At 46.5% G+C, this 24434-nt stretch overlaps 1 protein-coding gene across 15 annotated transcripts in view; it reads right to left on the reverse strand.

The window, feature by feature from the left end:
• OTOF (otoferlin) overlaps positions 1-24434 on the reverse strand; it is a 186134-nt gene that overhangs the window by 56274 nt on the left and 105426 nt on the right. For all 15 annotated transcript variants that reach the window (XM_083604711.1, XM_083604721.1, XM_083604719.1 and 12 more), the window contains 16 exons: positions 22914-22990; positions 21784-21910; positions 20787-20841; positions 19824-19955; positions 18090-18152; positions 15660-15744; positions 13866-14025; positions 12731-12917; positions 11765-11951; positions 10823-11046; positions 9794-9902; positions 7873-8059; positions 6167-6287; positions 4997-5097; positions 4301-4391; positions 808-924 (listed from right to left, as the gene is read on the reverse strand). In XM_083604711.1, coding sequence (XP_083460837.1) covers positions 808-924; positions 4301-4391; positions 4997-5097; positions 6167-6287; positions 7873-8059; positions 9794-9902; positions 10823-11046; positions 11765-11951; positions 12731-12917; positions 13866-14025; positions 15660-15744; positions 18090-18152; positions 19824-19955; positions 20787-20841; positions 21784-21910; positions 22914-22990 — 2023 coding nt within the window. The remainder of the gene's footprint in view (positions 1-807; positions 925-4300; positions 4392-4996; positions 5098-6166; positions 6288-7872; positions 8060-9793; positions 9903-10822; positions 11047-11764; positions 11952-12730; positions 12918-13865; positions 14026-15659; positions 15745-18089; positions 18153-19823; positions 19956-20786; positions 20842-21783; positions 21911-22913; positions 22991-24434) is intronic.

Here is a 24434-nt window from a genome sequence, read left to right on the forward strand (position 1 = left end):
CTGTTAAACATTGAACCTGACCATTAGGTCCAGTCGTGACCGACTCTGGGGTTGCGGCTCTCATCGCTTTACTGGTCGAGGGAGCTGGTGTACAGCTTCCGGGTCATGTGGCCAGCATGACTAAGCCGCTTCTGGCAAACCAGAGCAGCACATGGAAACGCCGTTTACCTTCCCACCGGAGCGGTACCTATTTATCTACTTGCACTGGCGTGCTTTCGAAATGCTAGGTTGGCAGGAGCAGGGACCAAGCAACGGGAGCTCACCCTGTTGCAGGGATTCGAACCGCCGACCTTCTGATCAGCAAGCCCTAGGCTCTGTGGTTTAACCCACAGCGCCACCCACGTCCCACATCTGTTAAACATTAAAAGCTTCCCTAAACAGGGCTGCCTTAAGATGTCTTCTGAAAGTCTGGTAGTTGTTTTTCTCTTTAACATCTGGTGGGAGGGTGTTCCACAGGGCGGGCACCACCACCGAGAAGGCCCTCTGCCTGGTTCCCTGTAACTTGGCTTCTCACAGTGAGGGAACCACCAGAAGGCCCTCGGCACTGGACCTCAGTGTCCGGGCAGAACGATGGGGGTGGAGACGTTCCTTCAGGTCTACAGGACCGAGGCAGTTTAGGGCTTTAAAGGTCAGCACCAACACTTTGAATTGTGCTCGGAAACGTACACAGATTAGGAAGGAGATCAAAGGGTCATTCAATCCAGCCCCCTGTGTTTCCCAGTTCCTGCATGTTTGGCTGCTCAAAGGCCAGTACAGAGATATTTAATCAAGGCTCAAGTTACATATGGATGAACCTGGTCGCCTCACCTCATCTGCCAGGAACCGCAGCTTTTGCAAGAAGTTCTGTGCCTGCTTCAGCTTGTCTCTGATGGTGGTTTTCTTGACCTGGGATCTCATGGTCTTGGCCTGCTGGCCCATTGTCTCCTGCATGGTGTTTGATGCAAGGAGAGAGAGAGAGAGAGAGAGAGAGACGTCATGGGGATGAAAGAGGAGGAAGCATTGGACTGCAAAAATGACATGAATTTAGGAAATGGAAGGGGGTGAGACTCAACATCCCTGTCTACTTTGGTGGTGAGAGAGGTTGGGGTTGGCCTGGGGTGTGGCTGTCCATTTGTGGTTTGCTGTGGTGGTCTTTGTTTTCATGTGTGAGTGGGGTAGGTGGGTGTTTTGGATCAGGTTAGCCATATTGATTCGTATGCTGTTGGTGGATTTTTGTCATTTTGTTGGGCTGTGTGTGTGATAAAGGGGAGCCATACCGGGGTGACGGCGTCTTCTTCTATTTGTCCCCGTGTCAGTTTCAGTTTATTGGTTAATTTTTCTAGTAAGGCTGTTTCCCATACTATTTGGTACCATTGGTCCATGCTTACTCCTGACAGGTCTCTCCAGTGTCTGGTTATGGTGTTTCTGGCTGCTGAAAGTAGGTGGGTTATGAGTTCTTTGTGGTTTAAATGGGCATTATTGTCTTGGGAGATGTTTAGTAGGGCCAGTTCTGGGGTGATTTCTAATACTTGCTTGGTTATTTTACTTATTTCTTGTATGGTTGTTGTCCAAAGGAACACAAGCGAACAGCAAAGAACCTGCACAAGCAACGCTGACACCAAACCCTACATATAGTAAGTAAAATAGAAACATCGCCACCTGACCCCACCCCCACCCATCTTTCCCCCCCTCCACCTCTCTCCCCCTTTTCTTCCTAATATCGCAACAAATGAAACTGATTTGTAAAAATGTTACATGGAGGAAAAAATACAAGAGAGAGACATTGCAAACTTTTGTAAATCAAGAAAATCTTTAATAAAATAAATAATAATAATAATAATAATAATAATAATAATAATAATAATAATTAAAAAAAAACATCCTTGTCTACTAAACTGGGGTCACTGCAAAACAATTTTTTTTTCCCCTTCCAGTAGCACCTTAAAGACCAACTAAGTTAGTTCTTGGTATGAGCTTTCGTGTGCATGCACACTTCTTCAGATACACTAAAACAGAAGTTGCCAGATCCTTCTATATAGTGAGAAGGTGGGGAGGGGTATTACTCAGAAGGGTGGTGGGAATGGGTGATTGGCAGATAGCTGTGATGAGCCTGTTGAAACGACTGCAATAGGTCTTACAGGAAAAAGCAAGGGGTGAGAAGGTGAAAAATGGCTTTTTTCTCACCCCTTGCTTTTTCCTGTAAGACCTATTGCAGTCGTTAAGAGTCGTCAACAGGCTCATCACAGCTATCTGCCAATCACCCATTCCCACCACCCTTCCGAGTAATACCCCTCCCCACCTTCTCACTATATAGAAGGATCTGGCAACTTCTGTTTCAGTGTATCTGAAGAAGTGTGCATGCACACGAAAGCTCATACCAAGAACTAACTTAGTTGGTCTTTAAGGTGCTACTGGAAGGGAAAAAAAATTTTTTTTTTGACTATGGCAGACCAACACGGCTACCTATCTGTAACTGGGGTCACTGCAGGCTCTGCTGATGTCTGTTGCTATCTTACTTTATAAAATGTGATTGTTCAAACAGGTGGTCTTGGAGAAAGGGATGTTGGCAAACACCAATTAGAATGAGAATGGAAGCAGTGCGGATTTCCGACATTTGCTGGCTCCTCCAATGTCCAGAAATCAATCAAGCCAGCAAACGCAACGGTACTTCTTGTTCATGTTTTTGAGCCTACAAATGACCCACAATCGATTGCATTCCCTTCCCCACAATTGCACCCTATTTCCTTGGCACTGAAATGTAACAGCCCATTGGTCAGCAAGGTTCGGAAGTCCCTCCCTCCGAAGACAAGGAGAGAGTCTTTAAAAGAGCCTCCCTGCAGTTGTGTTCACTCTCACCATCCAGGATCCAGACCTGATTTGGGGCGAAGATGACTATCCTCGCTGATTACTTGTGTGGGTCATTATTGCAGTCAAAACCAACCATTCATGTTTTGGCTGATAGGCACATGAAAGGACCGAGGGTCACAGAGCTTTCCTTTGAAAATTGCTAGAGAGAACTCTGTGACATCGCTTCCTTTGTCTGCCTCGGCAGGAAGTTGTCACACCACATCCTTCCTGCCTGCCTGAGCATCTCTTTCTTCGCCATGCCTCCAAGCTGACCACACTTGGGTGTCTGAGCTCCATAGCTCAGACACAATTTTGAACTTAGATTCTGTAATTTTGTAATTCAGATAGTCGTTATAAACCCGCCTTCTTTTCTACAATTGCTACTGCAATTGCTGCTTCGATACCCACTTTGGTAAGTAAAGACTACTTTTACTTTTTTACGAAACAGTGTGTGATTGTTATTTTTAAGGGGGAGAAAATGGGTAATGCCAGGAGAATCCATTCTGCCTCTAGAGCATCCTGGATTATTGTTTGTAGAAGCTAAAATATATCTTGTCTCAGCTTCCAAGTTTAAGCTGCAAAGGATGATACTCTGCTGATCTCACAAGCATGAGCGAGGAAGGATAATAACTGGTGTCTAAATGCATTCCCACAATGGGTAACAGCTATGGTGTCAGGAATAGGCTAGGATTAGTTCAATTTTAGAGCCACAATGCTCTGGTTTATTTTGTATTCTGTTTTGACCTTCTGCTTGCTTTTCCTCCACCTTTTATTTTTAATAACATTTCATAATTTGACCATTGATGTGTGTGTGTGTGAATTTTAGAATCCTCCACGTCACTTGGAATTCATGCTACTGGAAGTTTAGGATGAGGGTTGTAAGAGACCACCATCTCTGCCTTTACACTCTGAGTAACTCATAAGCAGAGTGCATTGCTCTGTGTCCCTACGCCCTTTTAAAATGTGGTTTGGGGCGGGGTATTGGGTTGTTGTTTTTATTTTGATTACATATTTTGTGGTTTTATATTTTGTTCTGCGAACCGCCCTGAGACGTCCGGGTATAGGAGGGTATATAAATTCAATAAATAATAATATTTTAGGAATATATATATATGAAAATGTCCAGTAGCACCTTAGAGACCAAGTTTGTTCTTGGTACAAGCTTTCGTGTGCATGCACACTTCTTCAGATATTTTAGGAAGTTTGGGTGGGGGCGTCCACCAGAGAAATGATCCAGCTGCTTTGATGTTGGACTAGGATATGGGAGGGTAGGGGCAGGAATGACCAGAGAATCGTGCCCACTGGCAAGACTGCAGGGCTGTTGTGTTGCAATCAGGTTAGGAAAAGAGTGTGGAAAAGGCTATCTTGGGCACCTCCGCCTTCATAGCAGGCACCATGCCCATTGAACCCCCTGCCCATTTCCTTTTCCTTTTTTTTCCGCAGCTGGGGGCTCCCAACCTGGAGAGACACTCACCAATTCCCGCATGCAGGATTTCAGCCTCTCCCGGTCCAGCCGCGTCCGGGAGGAATGGTTCTGGTCCTTGTTGGAGAGGGTCACAAACCGCCTGTTGGGACAGGTCAAAGGGTAGGGCAGAGAAGAGAGACTTAAGCTGGTGCCAACAAGAAAGGGCAGCAAAGATGGTCTTGGAGGGTGAAATATACTCAGAGTCGCAAAGTGATTTCATGCTCTTTATTCAGCTCATAGTGGTGAGGAGGAATGAATGAAAGTCCCCTCAAAGCATCTGCTTTATATACATTATTTACACAATGGGCTGCACATGATTGGCTAATTCCGGAATTCTACTGTAAGCCAATCAGGTTGTGGATTCACTTCTATCTGGAGCATGATTGGGTGGTTCCTGCCAACCAATCATACTGCTGCATTGTTCTAGGACCAATCAGACTGCTGCATTCTGAATCCTATTGTTCTAGGACCAATCAGACTGCTGCCTTTTGGATCCTATTGTTCTAGGACCAATCAGACTGCTGCAGTTTGGATCCTATTCAACTCAGTACATAACAGAGGGTGTGTGTGTGTGTGTGTGTGTGTGTGTGTGTGTGTGCCCAGACTTGAGGAGACAGTTTGGCAGTGGGCTGAAACTCATGGCCCTTCCCTTGCAACTTCCTGATATTTTGAGGGTCCTTCTCCCCCCAGTTGTGGCTGACTCACAGGCATGCACTGCTCAGCTCCTCCAGGACCCCACGGAGGCGCCGTTCTGGGTGGGGCTTCTCAGTCTTCATCATCTCATGAACGTCATTCAAGCCTTCTTCCTGGAAGGTCAGAAACAACCGTCAATGTAGCAGGGCTACCAGGCAGGGTGGGGCTCAGGAAGACAGGGAACTAATGCCAGTGTACTGGAAGAAGCAAAGATCACCAGTGTTGAAGCAATGATTCTTCAACATCAGCTTTGTAGGACTGGTCATGTTGCGCGGATGCCTGATGATCGTCTTCCAAAGCAACTACTCTATTCTGAACTTTAAAATGGTAAGCGTAATACTGGTGGTCAACAAAAGAGGTTTAAAGACTCTCTCAAAGCAAATTTTAAAAAATGTAGTTTAAAGGTAAAGGGACCCCTGACCATTAGGTCCAGTCGTGGCCGACTCTGGGGTTGTGGCACTCATCTCGCTTTATTGGCCGAGGGAGCCGACGTACAGCTTCCGGGTCATGTGGCCAGCATGACTAAGCCGCTTCTGGCGAACCAGAGCAGCTCACGGAAACACCGTTTACCTTCCCGCTGGAGTGGTTCTTATTTATCTACTTGCACTTTGACGTGCTTTCAAACTGCTAGGTTGGCAGGAGCAGGGACCAAACAACGGGAGCTCACCCCGCCGCGGAGATTCAAACCGCCGACCTTCTGATTGGCAATTCCTAGGCTCTGTGGTTTAACCCACAGCGCCACCCGCGTCCCTCAAAAATGTAGTATAAACACCAACAAATGGGAAACACTGGCCTGCGAGCACTCCAGTTGGAGAACAGCCTTTCCCAAAGGTGTCATGGGCTTTGAAGACACTCGAACTCAGGACGCAAGGGAGAAACGTGCTAAGAGGAAGGCACGCTTGGCAAACCCTCACCGTGATCAATTCCTGCCTGGAAACCAATGTCCCCATTGTGGAAGGATGTGTGGATCCAGAATTGGCCTCCACAGTCACTTACGGACTCATTGTTAAAACCATGTTTATGGAAGACAATCTTACTCGGCTACGAGGGATCGCTGAAGAAGAAGAAGATAGAATTGCAGAGTTGGAAGGGGCCGAGGGTCATCTAGCAACTGGAGCCAGGGGTCACCCCAGTGTTTCCCTCCCCACCCCACACCTCCTCCAGACCCTCTTGGGTGCCTACCAGCTTGTCCGCAATCTTGTCCATGATGTTGGAGTTGTAGAGACGCCTCCGCTGATCCTGCCACCAGCTCTTGATGTAGATGCAAGGCTTCTTCTCAAAATACGGCAGGTGGAAGTAGTTCCTGGAAGCAGGAGGAGGGAAGAGAAGGTGGTAAACCTCAGGAGTTGAAAGGGGATGCAGGGGGGCAGCAACTGTTCAGAACTTATGGAACTCCCTGCCACAAGATGCGGAGACGGTTGCTGGCTTAGCTGGCTTTCGGAGAAGTTATCACAGGCTGTTAGCCATGATACGTTCTCAAGGAGGCTGCTAAGTTCAGAGACAGCACACCACCAAATGGTCTCTGCCGCCATCAAACCCTCCCTGTAGACTTCTTACAAATATTTGGCTAGCCATGGTTAGATGGGACATTGTATGGCCGATCTATCTGGAAGATAAATTGTATTTCGAAGAGTTAGTGATTTGATCTGGTTATCCATCCTGCCTCTGTTCCTTCCCCATCCGTGTCTCTTGTTAAGTTCTTGGATGGCTGAGAACAGCCTGTAATGCCTTAATCAGCTGGGAGGAAGTGATATTGCTGGGGACCTTCTTTGATAATAATAATAAATAATAATAATAATAATAATAATAATAATAATAATAATAATAATAATTATTATTATTATTATTATTATTTATTTATACCCCGCCCATCTGGCTGGGTTTCCCCAGCCACTCTGGGGGGCTTCCAACAGGACACTAAAATACAATAACCGATTAAGCATTAAAAGCTTCCCTAAACAGGGCTGCCTTCAGATGTCTTCTAAAACTCTGGCACGGGTGCCACCACCGAGAAGGCCCTCTGCCTGGTTCCCTGTAACCTCATTTCTCACAGTTAGGGAACCGCCAGAAAGCCCTCAGCGCTGGACCTCAGCGTCCGGGCAGAATGATGGGGGTGGAGACGCTCCTTCAGGTATACTGGACCGAGGCCGTTGAGGGTTTTAAAGATCAGCACCAACACTTTGAATTGTGCTCGGAAATGTACTGGGAGCCAGTGTAGGTCTTTCAAGACCGGTATTATATGGTCTTGGTGGCCACTCCCAGTCACCAGTCTAGCTGCCGCATTCTGGATTAGTTGTAGTCTCTGGGTCACCTTCAAAGGTAGCCCCACGTAGAGTGCATGGCAGTAGTCCAAGCAGGAGATAACTAGAACATGCACCACTCTGGCAAGACAGTCCGCAGGCAGGTAGGGTCTCAGCCTGTGTACCAAATTGAGCTGGGAGACAGCTGCCCTGGACACAGAATTAACCTGCACCTCCATGGACAGCTGTGAGTCCAAAATGACAACCAGGCTGCGCACCTGGTCCTTCAGGGGCACAGTTACCCCATTTATGGATCAATGGTCTCGTTAGATAGTAAAATTCATGTTAAATCACTGTTTTAGGGGTTGTTTTTAAAAGTCTGGAACAGATTAATCCATTTTGCATTACTTTCTATGGGAAAGCGTGCCTTGGTTTTGGAACACTTTGGTTTTGGAACGGACTTCCGGAACGGATTAAGTATGAGAACCAAGGTACCACTGTAATAAATGATCGGCATGTAGCCACTCGGGCAAGCTATACAGTCCTAAGGACATAAGGAGGCAAGAAGAAATTCTGGGACCTCTCTCCGCCACCCTTTCCAACAACAAGGTTTTTCACGTCAACCGGACCGGCCAAAGTTTCGCTTGCCTGTCGGTGATCAAAGGCCTCAAAGGTGGAGAAGAGGAGATGGAGACAAACTCCCCATCGTCTGTGCTTTCCTCATCACTCTCGTTCTCCAGCAGCTGAGACTCTTCCTCGTTTCCATCTCCTCCACTATCTTTCTTCTTCTTGATCATGGGCTTGGACATCCCGTCGATTTCATTGCCATAATTGCCTGGGGGAAACGGAAGGGATAGAATCACCATGGAACGGCAGAGTCGGAGGGAACTAGGGTTGCCATACAGCCAGAATTTCCCAGACGTAGTTGGTATTTACCCCTCGCAACTTTTGTCTCTGGATCTACACTTTTTGAACTATGCAACCTTAGGATCTTGTGATACACGGTTCAGGAATATTCTGAGTCAAGGGCAGCACGTCATGCCGGTGGTCAACAAAAGAGGTTTAAAGACTAAAGGCAAATTTAAGAAAATGGAGCATAAACACCGACAACTGGGAAACACTGGCCTGGGAGTGCTCCAGTTGGAGAACAGCCTTTCCCAAAGGTGTCCTGGGCTTTGAAGACACTCGAACTCAGGACGCAAGGGAGAAACGTGCTAAGAGGAAGGCACACTTGGCAAACCCTCACCGTGATTAACTCCCGCCCGGAAACCTATGTCCCCACTGTGGAAGGACGTGTGGGTCCAGAATTGGCCACCATAGTCACTTATGGACTCACTGTTAAGACCGTGTTTATGGAAGACGATCTTACTTGGCTACGAGGGATCACCAAAGAAGAAGAAGAAGCCTCAGATTCGATTTCTGATACCACTTTGTGGGAGTGACGCTCCACCGGTGCTGAGGCACACCTTGCACCTGGCATGCCGCAGCGTGCCAAGGAGCTTTGCGTCCACACTCCCTGAACTTGTGGCCTCTTGGCTAGCAAACAGCATTTTCCCCCTGACCGTTTGCCCTCCCACAGATTTGGTTACTAGACTTAATGCTTGGCTGGAGCGTGACCGGGGACACAGATGTAATCAAGTATCGGGGAAAGCATTTTAGGGAAACACCTGCTGACACGTGTATTTGCTAACACTGGAAATGTGCTTAGATGGGGACATGTCATGTTCAGGGTGGTTTCACTACTGTTTCCAATTGTCGTCTTCTGCTAATAAAAGGAGCCTCTGCACAGCTAGTCGGCAGCTTGCTTGGAGCAAGCTTGCCACCATGGTTCTGCATGGCTCACCTGCATTCAACCTCCCGACATCCTCCGTTATTCCTACACACTTGGTCCTCAGAGAGCCCATGCTCTTCTTCCAGTGCCACATTTTGCACATGGTTGTTGTAATGTCTCATTCTCACATTGCATAATGTTGCAGGTTGCCTTTAATTGCTCAATTGATGCATGAGTATGCTCCTCCCTCTCTGCTCTACTGCTCTTGTTTTCCTTATGCTTGCTCTTGACTCTGACTATGGAAGAAGACCAATGTGAGAGTTGCCTTGTTGTCTTGTTATTTGCTTTCTAAATAAAACCCTTGATGTTACTATTCCAACCGCAGTTGATTCTGCTGCATTCTGCTGTAAAGCACTGAGTTTATTTGCTGCAAACGGGAGTTACCGTATTTTTCGCTCTATAAGACGCATCAGACCATAAGACGCACCTAGTTTTTGGAGGAGGGAAACAAGAAGAAAAATATTCTGAATCTCAGAAGCCAGAACAGCAAGAGGGATCGCTGCGCAGTGAAAGCAGCAATCCCTCTTGTTGTTCTGGCTTCTGGGATAGCTGCGCAGCCTGCATTCGCTCCATAAGACGCACACACATTTCCCCTTACTTTTTAGGAGGGGAAAAGTGAGTCTTACAGAGCAAAAAATACGGTAAATGCGCACAGCTCTGTGCGCACAGCACCCCAGAAGGCTAATGCCCCTCCTTGGTGGGGCTGCTCACCCCATCTCTTAATGAAGCCATACCAACCTATGGTGACCTCAAAGTTGATGGGCTTGTCTCCATTCTTCCTGTCAATCATGGTGGCCTCCAGGAAGGATCCAAAGAGAAAGAACTCATCCATCTTGCCCGTGCAGTTCTGTTGGGTGGGAGAAGGACATAAGAAGAACTTAGGAAGTTGGAGATTTGGGGTAGAATGAATTTATTGTTCTGGGGAAGAATATCAGTGATTAAAATGATTGTCTTGCTAAGAATGTTATTTTTATTCCAATCGATCCTAGTGATAGGCAGTACTCGAAGCTTTAAAGAATAGCAAAAAAATATTTCCAGATTCATCTGGCAGGGGAAGAAAACAAGGATAAAATATAAATTGCTATCAGATGTTAAAGAGAGACGGGGTTTCGCCCTGCCAGACTTAAAACTATATTATGAGGCATCCTGTATTTGCTGGATCTGGGATGGGATAATATTGAGAAATGGGGATATTTTAGATTCAGAAGAACATGATAACACATTTGGATGGCATGCATATTTATGGTATGAAAAAGCAAAGGTTTTCAGAATCATATAATGAGGAAATCAATTTTAGGGTATGGGGAAAATATTAAAAAAAATTAGAACAAAAGGACATAAGAAGAACTTGCTGCATCCGGCTAGAGGGAACCCTGACTGATGAAGCAGTCAAGGCAAGTTCGGCAGATGTGTGAGGAGAGGGTATAGAATCATAGAACTATAGAGTTGGAAGGGACGCCGGAAGCCATCTAGTCCAGCCCCTTGCAATGCAAGAAGTAAGCAAGGCCCATTTATATAACTAAAGCAACTGAGAGAAATACGGGTGCTGCCTCTAGGGTTCAAATCCTGCAATAACTCACAAGTCAGGAGCTAAATCCTAGGGGGAATGAAGTCTATAGAGAAGCTAGTGTTCCCTGCTACCCTTGCGGGGGAGCTTAAGGAGCCACAGTATAAACAAGAACTAGCAAGGAATAGATGATAATAACATTAATTTTATTATTTATACCCTGCCCATCTGGCTGGGTTGCGCCAGGATCAGAGACTTACGTCGGCAACTGCCGTGGCCATCTCGACTTGGACTTCGGTGGAGCTGGTGAGCTCTGGGTTGCTGGTATCCAAGATTTCCACGGCCAAGCTGAGCAGGAGGCGGGCACGGAAGGAGACCCCTTCGCCCAGGCCCTCGTTCAAATCCTGGTGCTCATCCATCAGGGTGTAGTTGCGCGTAGAGCCGTACATGTTCACCCAGGCAGGGCCAAACGTGGGCAGGAAGCCTGGCCAAGAACAGCAGAGCAAAGGGAAGAAGGTCAGTGTTGATGTAGCACATTGTTAACTTGTGGAACTCGCTCCAGCAGGAGGCAATAGCAGAGCCAAATAATAATAATAATAATAATAATAATAATAATAATAATAATAATAATTTATTATTTATAGCCCGCCCATCTGGCTGGGCTTCCCCAGCCACTCTGGGCGGCTTCCAAAAAAAAATATTAAAATACTGTAATACATCAAACATTAAAAGCTTCCCTGAACAGGGCTGCCTTCAAATGTCTTCTAAAAGTCTGGTAGTTGTTGTTCTCTTTGACATCTGGTGGGAGGGTTTCCACAGGGTGGGCGCCACTACCGAGAAGGCCCTCTGCCTGGTTCCCTGTAACTTGGCTTCTCGCAGTGAGGGAACCCCCAGAAGGCCCTCGGAGCTGGACCTCAGTGTCCGGGCAGAATGATGGGGGTGGAGACGCTCCTTCAGATATACTGGACTGAGGCTGTTGAGGGCTTTAAAGGTCAGCAAGGACCGGTGATATATGGTCTCGGCGGTCGCTCCCAGTCACCAGTCTGGCTGCCGTGTTCTGGATTAGTTGTAGTTTCTGAGTCACCTTCAAAGGTAGTCCCACGTAGACCAAACTAATATTAAGTCTATCCCGGATATGCTGTGCCGGTTTTGTTTTTGCTTTTTTGCAAAAAAAATGGCACTTCATTCGTGCTTCACCTCACCTTTGTCTCCTTCGTTGGAGATCTTTCTGAGGTCGATGAAATGGGTCCCAATGGCCACGTCGTTGACCTTGTCAGAATCGCGGATCTGGACCTTGATCCGCTTGCACAGTGGGGGGAACATTTCCGTGAAGACAATCTGCTCGTTCCACGTGGGCTCGTAGCTGCTTTTCTGGACTGAGGTTTTCCCCTGAGAAAGACATAAGGAGATAAGGACACCAGAAGAACCTCAACGGGCCAAAACATGAAGGTCCGTCTAGCCCAGCATCCTGTCTCCAAGAGTGGAGAGGCAGATATTCCCAAGAAGCCTACAGACAACCACGTTCTCCCACTGTTGTTTGCCAGCAACTTGCATTCAAAGGTATGCTGCTCCTGGTGCTAGAAGTTCCATATAGTCCTCAGGAACTGCATCCCTTGATAGGGATCATCTGGGAATGATCTAATAGAAGCCAGTGGCCATCTAAGGGTGATCAAAGGTCCCAGGCCACAACCAGATCGAGCCACGCAGCAGGAGATTACAATTTCATAGAATCATCTTGGTCTCCCTCCTCTGCACACCTTCCAACTTATCAACATCCTTCTTAAATTGTGGTGCCCAGAATTGGACGAAGGACTCCAGGTGGGGGTCTGACCAACAAGGAATAGCATGGTATTATTCCTTCCTTTAAGGCGATAGTCCTTTAAAGGAATAGACGCGGGTGGCGCTGTGGGTTAAACCACAGAGCCTCGGACTTGCCGATCCTTGTGGTTTGAAATTTGAAAAGCAAAGTTATTGTTTTCAGACCTTTTGATATCTAAACCGATATAATAATTCAATTTTCTTCTATTATTGAATGGCTGTTGCAGTCTAACTGATTAGAGCGATGGTCCAAAGGACGCACATTTTTAAAAAAGCCAGCTGTCTCTCTGCAAATGAGAGGGACTCTCAGGTTGGCCGAGTCCCGAGGCTCTCTTAACATGCCCACGTACCTTTTGTCCTGCAAAGAGGACCTGGACGTAGGGGTCCACCAGGTCCTTGTTCTCTCCAATGAGGGCCTTCTTGACGTTGGCCATGATGCTGGTGTTCATGCGAGGGAGACCCTCTGCCCGGTAGATCTTGATGTAGAAGCGTGCCCACTGCCTCTCTGGAGGGACGCCGTCGGGAAGGAGCAGGTTCCTGCAAGACACGGTCAACACCGTTTTGGGAAACGATATACAATGAGTTGAAAAAAATGTTCCATCTAACATTTGTTAAGAAACCTGAAGCACTCTTGCCACCGTTGTTGCATACGTGAAAATGTTCTTCAATTTCCTTGGCAGGTTTTTTTCTACAATCCCTAACAAAAATGCTTCAGGCTTTTTTACAAATGTTAATTGGAACATTTTCTTCAACTCATTGTATATCATTTCCCAGTTTTTGTTAATCTTACTACAGTCCCACCACATATGGTAAAAAGTCCCTTCTTTTTCCTTACATTTCCAGCATATATTTGAAGCAGTTTTATACACTCTTCCTATCTGCACTGGTGTTATATACGATCTATACATCGTTTTCATGTAATTTTCTTTCAGCAAAGAACAATCTGTAAAAGAGTGGTGTAGTGGTTAAGAGCGGTGGACTCGAAATCTGGTGAACTGGGTTCGCATCTCCGCTCCTCCACATGCAGCTGCTGGGTGACCTTGGGCTACTCACACTTCTCTGAAGTGTCTCAGCCTCACTCATCTCACAGAGTGTTTGTTGTGGGGAAGGAAGTGAAAGGAGATTGAGACCCCACTTTAAGGCAGGGGTCGGCAACCTAAGGCCCATGGGCCACAAATGGCCCATGGGGATCGTTTAACTGGCCCACGAGCTGCCCCCGAACCGAGTCCCCATGTGCTGCATTAAACCGGCACAGTGCGACACACGGACTCGCTTCTGTGGCCAAAAATTGCATTTCTGTTGCGTCTCCGCTGGAATGAACTGGCCAATTTGAGGTAAACCTTGCTAACCCCTGACTTAAGGGGAGTGAAAGGTGGGATATCAAGTCCAAACTCTTCTTCTTCTTCTTCTTCTCTCTCTCTCTCCTCTCCCGCCTTTCCCCCTCCCTCTGCTCTTCTCTCCTTCCTTGCCCTCTTCCCTCCTCACCCCTCAATGTCATCCTCGTCTGTCTCGTTGGCCTTGTGGGGCGTCTTGATGTTGTCCCCTTTGCCCACCACCGCGATGTCCACCTTCACATAACCCTTCAGCCCCGCGGTGATGTCCTCCGGGTCCGAGAGGAGCGCCCACTTGTGGTAGAACTGGTGCTCTGCAAGGAGAAGACAAGGAGCCACCATGAGACCCTGCGAGGTGGGCTGGGGAGAGGGCAGGATCGCCCACAAGTTGAGCATCTCGGCAGAGCCTGGCGCCTTCGTTCCCCCAGGTGGACTGGTGCAGGAACGGCGGCTTCATTAGGCTCCCATTGTTGCATGGGAAACAGTCCATGGGACTTTCCACATTGGATCCCGGGATGCCAGGGGGAACACCAGCCTGCAATGGCGCCCACCAAAGAGGATGGGCAGACTTCTGTGAAACCCATTATCAGTGAGGACCATGTCACTCTGCAAAGCGTGTGGCTGGACCACAAAAGTGGCAAGGACCAGTTTAGGAGGAGCCTAGCGACTGAATGTTAGAGTGAAAAACTGTGGGATGTAATCCACTGGGAGCAGTCAAGGTACAACATTCCTTGTTTTCCTAGAGTGGACATGAGAGAGAATGTTTGGTCCAGCCAGTCGAAACTTCCTGCTCCTCCTGGCTGGAGCAGCCTTCCTTTTGCATGTGATAGAAGGTGGGCGTGACCTTATCTGCCCAGGTAATAAAAGGACGGGTCACGCAGCACACCTCTCTCTCTTTGACTCCCTTCTTCATTTGACCAGCTTTTAGCTAGGACTGCTCTGCTAGCTCTCAGCTTCCAAAGGCACTGGGATTATTCTCCCACATGGAGTAGATCTACATGTACAGTTATACCTCAGGTAACAGATGCTTCAGGTTGTGTTTTTTTGGGTTACGGACCGCCAAAACCCAGAAGTACCAGAACGGGTTACTTCCGGGTTTCAGTGGTCACACATGTGCAGAAGCACTTCATCGCCCTTTGCTCATGCACAGAAGCACGAATCACAACCCGCGTGTGCAGAGACACGCTGCTGCAGGTTGCGGGTGCTGCGGGTTGCGAGCGTGCATCCTGCACGGATCACGTTCGCAACCCGAGCATCCGCTGTATTTGTAACTAAGTCTGCCTTCAGGGATCCAACCGTGAACTGATGTAAGTAAACTTCTTTTATTGACTTTGAATAAGATAGTGGCATCTTTATTCTTTTAAGAGGGATTCAAGGGAACTTACCAGGAACTATACAATTCAATTTGAGACAGACTGAATTGTATACTAGTGAGAGGCTCACACGAGCCTGCAACCAGCTATCTGCTGTGCATGTAAAAAGGGGAATGTAAACTCTGCTAAGTAAAGGAACTTGCTAGCGCAAGTTTGGAAGGATATTAATAAACAATATATCCTCTCCTGCCACCCTGAACATTCCCACAAAAAGAATGTCAGATAAAGTGCAGCGAGGGCTCTGCACGCACAGAAAAAAAATGTTTGAGTAAGTGTTTCCCAGGACTGTGGTTGGATGAAGAGATGGTGAGGTGTTGGGGTGACAGAGGGTGGTTGACTAGAGAAATGAACAGCCAAAATGATGCTCTGCGTTCCTGCATTACAGAGGATCAAACTAGGAAACCCTCAGGGTCCCTTGTAGCTCTATGATTCTATGAATAAAATTTGGCTAACTGGAAATTTGGTGCCAGCCTCCATATTAAACCGTCAAGGAGAAGTTTCTCCCACAGCTACTGTCACCACCCTGACAGCACAAGAACAGCCTTCCACACCAGAAAAAAACTCTTTCCACCTACCTGGCTGGGTGTAAACGGTTCCGACGTCCATTTTGAAGGAGCCGACTAAGGTTCCACTGCGCAGGAGGTTTTTGGAATGAATCACCTTCATGTTAAAGAAGGGGGGAGAATTGGAGGTGAGGTTTAGCGAGCAGCCTACCTTGTGCCTTGCAGCAGACATTTCTGAGGAATACGATAAACGGGCACCTACTGAACCCTAAATGCTATAGAAATGTTAGTTAGTTTGTTTTAACTGATAGGATGGATGTAAATGAAGGAATTCACTTCATTTAACATGGTGGCCAGTTAGTCCAATGCTGCGTGAATTCTGTTTCTAAACAGTGGGTATTACTGTATTTTTCGCTCCATAAGATGCGCTTTTTCCCTCCTAAAAATTAAGGGGAAATGTCTGTGCGTCTTATGGAGCGAATGTGTGGTCGATCGCTGGCTCTTGCCCAGGCCTCCATTGTTGAATGTTCTGCAGACGGAGGCTGTTTGTTTCCCCAGCGACATGGGACTGGCTGATTAGATTATCTGTCTGCAAACTGTAGAAAGGGCTCCCTTTCCTTTCCTAACGAAGCTGCAGAACTGTGAGTTGAACCCCATAAAAACAGGGTTTTTCCCTTTTGTAAAGTAAGCTCAGCAACTTTGAGCTGATCCTCAAAAAAAGGGGGGGCTTTTCCCCTTTGCAAAAGATGCTGCACAACTGTGAGCTGATCCCCCCCCCAAATGGAGATTTCCCCCTTTCCTCCTCTAAAAACTAGGTGCGTCTTATGGTCAGGTGCGTCTTATGGAGCTAAAAAAACGGTAACTTGCCCACCGAGGAAAGTCGAATCCTACAAGCCGTACCCAATGCAGTACCATATTGGCCTGAATATAAGCCGCACCCGAATATAGGCTGCACCTTTAAAATTGGGGGGTGGGGAGAAAAAAAAGAGAAAACCCCCAGAATATAAGCCGCTCCCTTCCTCGCTGCTCCTGGCTGCATCCAGGGTGCAGGGGGAGGAGCTATGCTGTGTTGCCGGCGGCCTTTCCCCTTCCTCGCTCTCTCCCTTCCTGGCCTTGGGGGAGAGTGTGGGGGTCTATGCACTGGGCGGGCTCCGCTTTGCCATGCTCCTAGAGCTGTTTGCCCAGCGCTCCTGGCTGCATACCATAAGGTCATGAATATAAGCCACACTTTAACTTTTCATGGTTGGAATTTGGGGAAAAATTATATTCAGGCCAATACGGTATATCTTACATGCAGGTTTGGTGCAAAGATTACATGTACACCCAAAAATTGCATATATCCAAACCTTCGTGCAGTGGTTCTCAACCTGTGGGTCCCCAGATGTTGTAGGACTACAACTCCCATCATCCCTGAGCACTAGCTAGGGACGATGGGAGTTGTAGTCCAACAACATCTGGGGACCCACAGGTTGAGAACTGCTGCCTTAGTGGGTGAGGCAGAGAGAGAGAAAATTCCCCATACTCCCAGCAAGCAATGCTGGGAGCTTAAAAACTCTTTTTGTGCCAGGTAACCTAAGCAGATGGGACGCGGGTGGCGCTGTGGGTTAATCCACAGAGCCTAGGACTTGCCGATCAGAAGGTCGGCGGTTCGAATCCCCGTGACGGGGTGAGCTCCCGTTGCTCGGTCCCAGCTCCTGCCAACCTAGCAGTTCAAAAGCACGTCAAAGTGCAAGTAGATAAATAGGTACCGCTCCAGCGGGAAGGTAAACGGTGTTTACCGTGCGCTGCTCTGGTTCGCCAGAAGCGGCTTAGTCCTGCTGGCCACATGACCTGGAAGCTATACACCGGCTCCCTCGGCCAGTAAAGCCAGATGAGCGGCACAACCCCCAGAGTCATCCGCGACTGGACCTAATGGTCAGGGGTCCCTTTACCTTTACCTAACCTAAGCACAAAAGATATTTTAAGCTCTCTGCCTTGCTTGCTGGGCAAAGCCTGCTCAACATGTGCATTCTGAGAGGCTAAGGATGCTTGCACAACTTCCAGCAGGAACCCAGATGGTCCCATGAAATCTCATACACAGAGCCAGTGTACAGCACTTTGAGATTCACAGTTCTCTGAATTTTGCGACAGCAGTACTCAACCAAAACCATGTAGAACCGAAATGCACACATTGGAGAGAAGCACGCATGATGCTATATCAGTGGAAGAAACATACAGGAATGCCATGCTGCAGAGGAAATTGCTTGCAAAAATATGTGTGTTAGATAAAACGGTGTTTGAACCCATTTCTTGGGGCATAGATCTCTAGCCTCATGCGCCCTAGACTTGATTCACACGCTGGTTTGGAGCATCAGGTATTTCTCTTAAATGGCACCCAATTTCTTCATCTGCATCTGTTCCAGCTCTCCAGGTTGCCTTCTCCTAAGCTGTTCATCTCAAAACTGGCCAGTTTACAAGAATTCTCCAATGGAGACAGAGGAACAGGCAGAGAGTCTTGCTCACCGATATCTTGACGATTTTGTCGAACATGACATCTGGGGGGACGTGGAAGTCGAAGACAAAATACTGGGAGCAGGGAGGAAGGAGAGAGAAAAGGGGTGTGAAGGATTAGCCATGGTAAGAAAGAACATGATTAAAAAAACAAAACCCAATGTATATCATTCTAGAAAGCCACTTCCGACGTAGAAGGAGGTGGGGTTGAAGGCTTCACCTTCCCACCATGCGCGTGGGGGCTGGCTCTCAGCCTCCATGCGACTGAGGGAATCCCGATCGCATCATCCCTGGGGGGGCGTGGCCTGCTCCATTTAACGCAGGGGCTGCCTGGGATCTCCCTCTTTGTGGTCGCCATTGAGGGGCCTGGTAGGAATTTTTCCACTTGGCAAATTGGCACCAGCCACTTGGTTTTTTCCTACCTCATAGCAAATCGTCACAACTTCCTTGGTATTGGCGGTTAGGCACTGGTATTGTTCTGTAGTTGGAAGAGGGGAGGAAGCGCCATCACCTGCCCCACATATTGAAGGGTAGTCCGATAAAGGATTCCGGGGGGCGTGGCCCTGTCCGAAACCTGAGGAGGTGAGGGCCTAAGGCACGCCCCCTATTGGTGACCCCGGGGGAGTTCCTAGTTGATGTGCATCAGCAGGACTCCCCCTACTGGTGGTTAACCCTTCCTGGACTTCTAGTGGACGGGCTGAAGTCGGATTGCCCCAGCCACTCTATTTTATATATATATATATATATATATACACACACATAATAAAACACTGCACAATAAAAAGCTTCCCTATACAGAGCTGCCTATTTTTTACTTTTAGAACTTAGTTATAAACCTGCCTTCATTTAGCTACTGTAATTGCTGCTTCAAGACCCAGATTATGTAAGTAAATACTACTTTTACTTCTTCACCAAACAATATGTGTGTGTCAAAATTAAAAATAAATAAATAAAAAGTCCGGTAGCACATTAGAGACCAAGTATTTGTTTGTTCTGGGTATAAGCTTTTGTGTGCATGCACACTTCTTCAGATACATGTGTGTGTGTGTGTGTGTGTGTCTTAAGGTGGAGGGTGGACCAGGGATGGCTCTCCATGAAAGGGAGATGGGAAGCAGCTTACCTGTCGGTTAGGACCAATGCCTAAGCCAATACCGCTCATCACCTGTAACCAATAAAGTTGTGGCCATATTTAGCCCATTCACCTTAAATATCTGTGCCATGTGCCTTTATTTCCACTGGGGCGAGGCGGGAACTCGCCACGCAACAGCCTTTCTCTACCTTGGGTCCCCAGATGTTGTTGGACTACAACTCCCATCATTCCTAGCCAGCATGACCAGTGGCCAGGCATGATGGGAGTTGTAGTCCAACAACATCTGGGGACCCAAGGCTGAGAAAGAATAATGGTGAAAGTCTACAATTCCCTCAAAATATGAAGGGGGTGGGGATTCTTGAATTTTGAAAAAGTGGTGGGTTTTTAAAATCTTTTTTTTTCTTAGCAAGACATTCATATGTCAGCATTTGGGGATAAGAGCACTCTGCAACTGGTGATGCACTCAGCAACCCACAGCACTGGGTTTGGGTCCTTTGCTGTATTGCTGCACTGAAGTATTCCTTTTGCAGAGTTTTTAACTTAAGTTAAAATTGTCATTATGTACAGGAGGGATGGATCAGTGCAGCCCAGCCCAGCCCAGCCTCTTGCAAAGAAGACACAGGGCTTATCCACACAGCCCCAGTCAGAGACCTCACCTCATTGTAGTAGGGGCAGTTGGTCGATTCTTTCATGGACGTGTATTTCTTCTCGTCCCCCACCTCCACGCAGACCACGGGGTCCATGTTGAGCCCCACCAGCTGCCGTGCCTCAATGACCGTGACGCTGACCTAGTCGGAGAAGAGGTGGTTAGCCATGACCTGGGCCACTCAGGGTTTGGCGCCATCTTCCTTTATTCCCTCTCCTCGCTCTTGCCCCTAAAGGGAGCTGTGGGGCATTATTGCAGCCAAACCAGCAATTCATGTATTGCCAGATGGGCTCACGAAGAGGCTGAGGCTCAGAGAGCTTTCCCGACAAATTTGCTAGAGAGAACTCTGTGACATCATTTCCTTTGTCTGCTTTGGCAGGAAGCTGTAACAGTACATACTTCCTTCCTGCCTGGTCAGCCTCTTCTTTCTTCATCATGTTTCCAAGCTGACCACACAGGCATGTCTGAGCTCTGCAGTTCAGACACCATTTTTGAACGAAGATGAAGAAGAAGACGAAATAAAAATTTGTAATAATATGTACTCTGCCCATCTGACTGGGTTGCCCCAGCCAGTATATATATATATACCAGTATACACACACACACACACACACACACACATAATAAAACACTGCACAATAAAAAGCTTCCCTATACAGCGCTGCCTATTTTTTACTTTTAGAACTTAGTTATAAACCTGCCTTCATTTAGCTACTGTAATTGCTGCTTCAAGACCCAGATTATGTAAGTAAATACTACTTTTACTTCTTCACCAAACAATATGTGTGTGTCAAAATTAAAAATAAATAAATAAAAAGTCCGGTAGCACATTAGAGACCAAGTATTTGTTTGTTCTGGGTATAAGCTTTTGTGTGCATGCACACTTCTTCAGATACACGTGTGTGTGTGTGTCTTAAGGTGGAGGGTGTACCAGGGACGGCTCTCCATGAAAGGGAGATGGGAAGCAGCTTACCTGGTAGTCCATAGGCCTTCCAGCGCTGGGCTCCATTTTAATATCTGGCTTGGATCTGGAAAAGGGAATAATCACAGTCAGAAAAGTGCTCAGCACAGTTCACAAACACTATCTCAGTAAGCTGCACAAGAGCCCAAGAAGGTAGGTCAGCACTATGTTTGCCAGATGGAAGTCGAGGGTGAAAAGCTTTCCCCTCGACATCAGAATTCCATATATGAATTGTGCCCTGCTTAGCAGGTTCTGGAAAAGAGAAGATCTTTTGCCCCTAGTGATGCACATCATACTTCTCCTGGAGCAAGCTTGTTTTCTCCTGCTTTGGAGGGCAGGACTCGAACCCATGGCTTCAAGTTACAAGAAAAGAGATTCCCACTAAACATCAGGAAGAACATTCTTCTTCTTATTATTATTATTAAATTTTATTTAACATAATTATTACAAAATACAAGCAAAATGCATACAAATATATACATACATTTTTCAGATAAGCACACATATATAAAAAAAGAACAAAAAAGGAAAAAGGAAGAAAAGAAAAAAGAAAAAAGAAAAAGAAAAATTGGAAGAATTTCTTCCAAATTTATTCTACAAATACCTCAATAATAAAATTTCATTGACTTCCATCCCTTATGCTGCACTTCCTATATACCTTTTAAGCAAATTTGTATCTGTTATTCCGTATTTTCCCCATACAATCTCATACAAATATTCTAATCAATAGGTTTTCTAAGTCTTTCATAAATCTATTCTAAACACAACCAATACCTTGCACTTAATCCTTGTCTACATAAATAACCATTTAAACATTTCCATTGTTTCTGGATCCTTTGAGGAAGAACTTTCTGATGTTAAGAGGTGCATCTAATGGTCAGGTGCGTCTTATGGAGCGAAAAATACGGTAACTTTGATCCATCAATGTTAATAAGCCTAATCTGAGTAAAGGACAATTGACGACAAGCTTTGGACTCCATCCCTCAGCCTACCTTGCAAGCCTGCTCACCTCTTGTTGGATACATTGGTGGTGACGGCTGTGACCGATGCCAGGGAGATGGTGTCTGGGTCCAGCCCGCCTCCCAGCCGCATCGCCTTCCGGTCCAGGTCTTCGGCTTCCAGGACTGCCGGTTCATCTGCCGTGGAGAAAGACGCAAATTCATAGTTAAGCCTCTTAATCTGAGCTATCAGTGGCTCCTCCTGGGATCTGTGGAGTATAAAAGGCAGGGAGACATGGACTTCTCTGCCATTCCATTCATCCAATAGCTGTTTCTGGGAGGCTGCATCCATAGATGCAAAGAATTCAAGGGATATTTTGTTAAGTGTGATTGTTTAATTGCACGCTGGAATGCCTGTATGTATATTGCTGAAAGGGTTTAACACTGAAAACTTCTGTTGTGGTGTACTAAAGCTAGAAAGAGCTCTCTAAGCTTCTAGCTGCGTGAATAATTAACTGTTGATGTCCCCTGTTCTTTCACATGGGTGTTTAACCTTAGATCATATGATTAAGGTATTCAGTTGCAAATCTCCGTTTTGAAGGGAGTTGACTTTGGGTCTTTTGTTCCCAGGATAAATGAGAGGAAGATGTGCTAATGATTGTCTTCCAGAAGGAACAGCCTCAGGCTAGAATGCAGACTAATGGAGTCTGTGTGTGTGTGTGTGTGTGTGTGTGTGTGTGTGTGAGAGAGAGAGAGAGAGAGAGAGAGAGAGAGAGAGAGACCTTTGATTCTTTACTGGACTTAACCATCCAGGGTGTTTTTTTTTTTACCTTTACCTTACTGTACCTGTTTAGAGTTACGGTATATTATATTTCTAAGAAGAAGATGCTGAGCCTATGCTTTGATAACCTTATATCTTATGGAACTGTTTGGATGCATCATTGATTGTTTTTATACCTGTTTTGGAGACGTTCTTGTTAGTAAAGCTTGGATCATATTTATGGGTCTGGACAATATTTTCATCCCACAAGGAGTCAGTATTTATGCATCCAATTTCTTCAAGCTGCACTATATTAATATCGGCAATATACTTTTCTCCTCGACCAGGACCTGGACCCCTCAGATATGCACCGCAAAAGGCCTCAGCGGTCACAATTCCCTGCCGCCCAGAAGACCAGGAAGTGAGGGTGCAAAGAGTTACCTTGCTTCCTGTGGTGGTCATCTTTTTGACCACGTGCTTTGCCCAGCTTCATGGCTGAAAAGACGCCTTTCCCAGCTCTGTAAGAAGAGTAGGCAGAGTGTCAGTGTTGCTGCCCCACTTTACAGTGGGAACCCCAAATACATACATACATACACAACAGGTCTTTGCCCCTAGGAGCTTACAATCTGAACTTTGACAGTGGGGAGAGCCAAACAGAGGGAAGAAAGAGTAAGGAAAATGAGAGAGAGAATATAGGGAGATTTATTTATTTATTTGAGCACTTATAAACTGCCAACTCATCTATCTATTTATCATCTATCTATCATCTATCTATCTATCTATCTATCATCTATCTATCTATCTATCTATCTATCTATCTATCTATCATCTATCTATCATCTATCTATCATCTATCATCTATCTATCTATCATCTATCTATCTATCTATCTATCTATCTATCTATCTATCTATATCTATCATCTATCTATATCTATCTATCTATCTATCTATCTATCTATCATCTCATGGTGGGATGCAATAAAATAATCAGAACATTTTTTAAAATGCAGAACAAACGAGCTGTGCTAGTTATGAACCCCCTAAGCTGGGGTCACCTTCAAAGTTTTGCAATCGTTTTGCAGCACAAACCCTGCATTTTGCTGCACGTCCGAGACAGAGTAATTGATACATCAAACCCGGGTTCCTAGGCATCACCCCAAAATCCTGCACCGTCCGATTCACTCCAAACCTGTGCCAAAGTTTTGCAGAGCAAACCCATGTTTTGCAGTGCCCCCAAAACTAAGCAATTATCAAACTGGGGTTCCTGGATATCACACCCCCCAAATCCAACATTGCCTGATTTGCTCCAAACATGTGCCAAAGTTTTGCAAATGCTTTGCAACTGAATTGCAGGGCAAACCCCGAGTTTGGAAGCGCACCTCAAAACTGTCTGGCTGACCTAACCAGCATGGGGCAATACTAACCACCCCCAATCCAACACTGTCCAGTTTACTCCAACCCTGTGGCCAAGTGCTGCTGCAGTTTGGATGGTCAGATCAGCCGCACCAGTTTGGAGGCTCTGGAAAACATTGCAAAATTGTGGAACAGGATCCCAGAATTTGGGGCTTGTTGTTAACATAGCTGAACAAATGACCAGTGCTGAACCCAGTCACTTCTCTATGGATATAAAAAAGCACTTGGCCAAACATACTTTCCCAGCAGGAGGCAAAATAGCAAAAGTGAAGGTGCCCGCTATATTGAATGCCTTCGTTTGTGCAGATACTAAATGAATCTGAGGCCTTCTCCAGTGGATCATAGTGACCTGGACAGTGGATAAGGGACTAGATGCTTAGAGCATGCTTAGGTCAAATCTGTGTCCAGGGCAGCTGTCTGCCAGCTCCATCTGGTACGCAGAATGAGACCGTCCCTGCCTGCGGACTGTCTCGCCAGTGGTGCATGCTCTGGTTATCTCCCGCTTGGACTACTGCAATGCACTCTACGTGGGGCTACCTTTGAAGGTG

This window comes from Podarcis filfolensis (genome assembly GCF_964270895.1).
Source record: "Podarcis filfolensis genome assembly, chromosome: 3".
Taxonomy (NCBI): Eukaryota; Metazoa; Chordata; class Lepidosauria; order Squamata; family Lacertidae; genus Podarcis; species Podarcis filfolensis.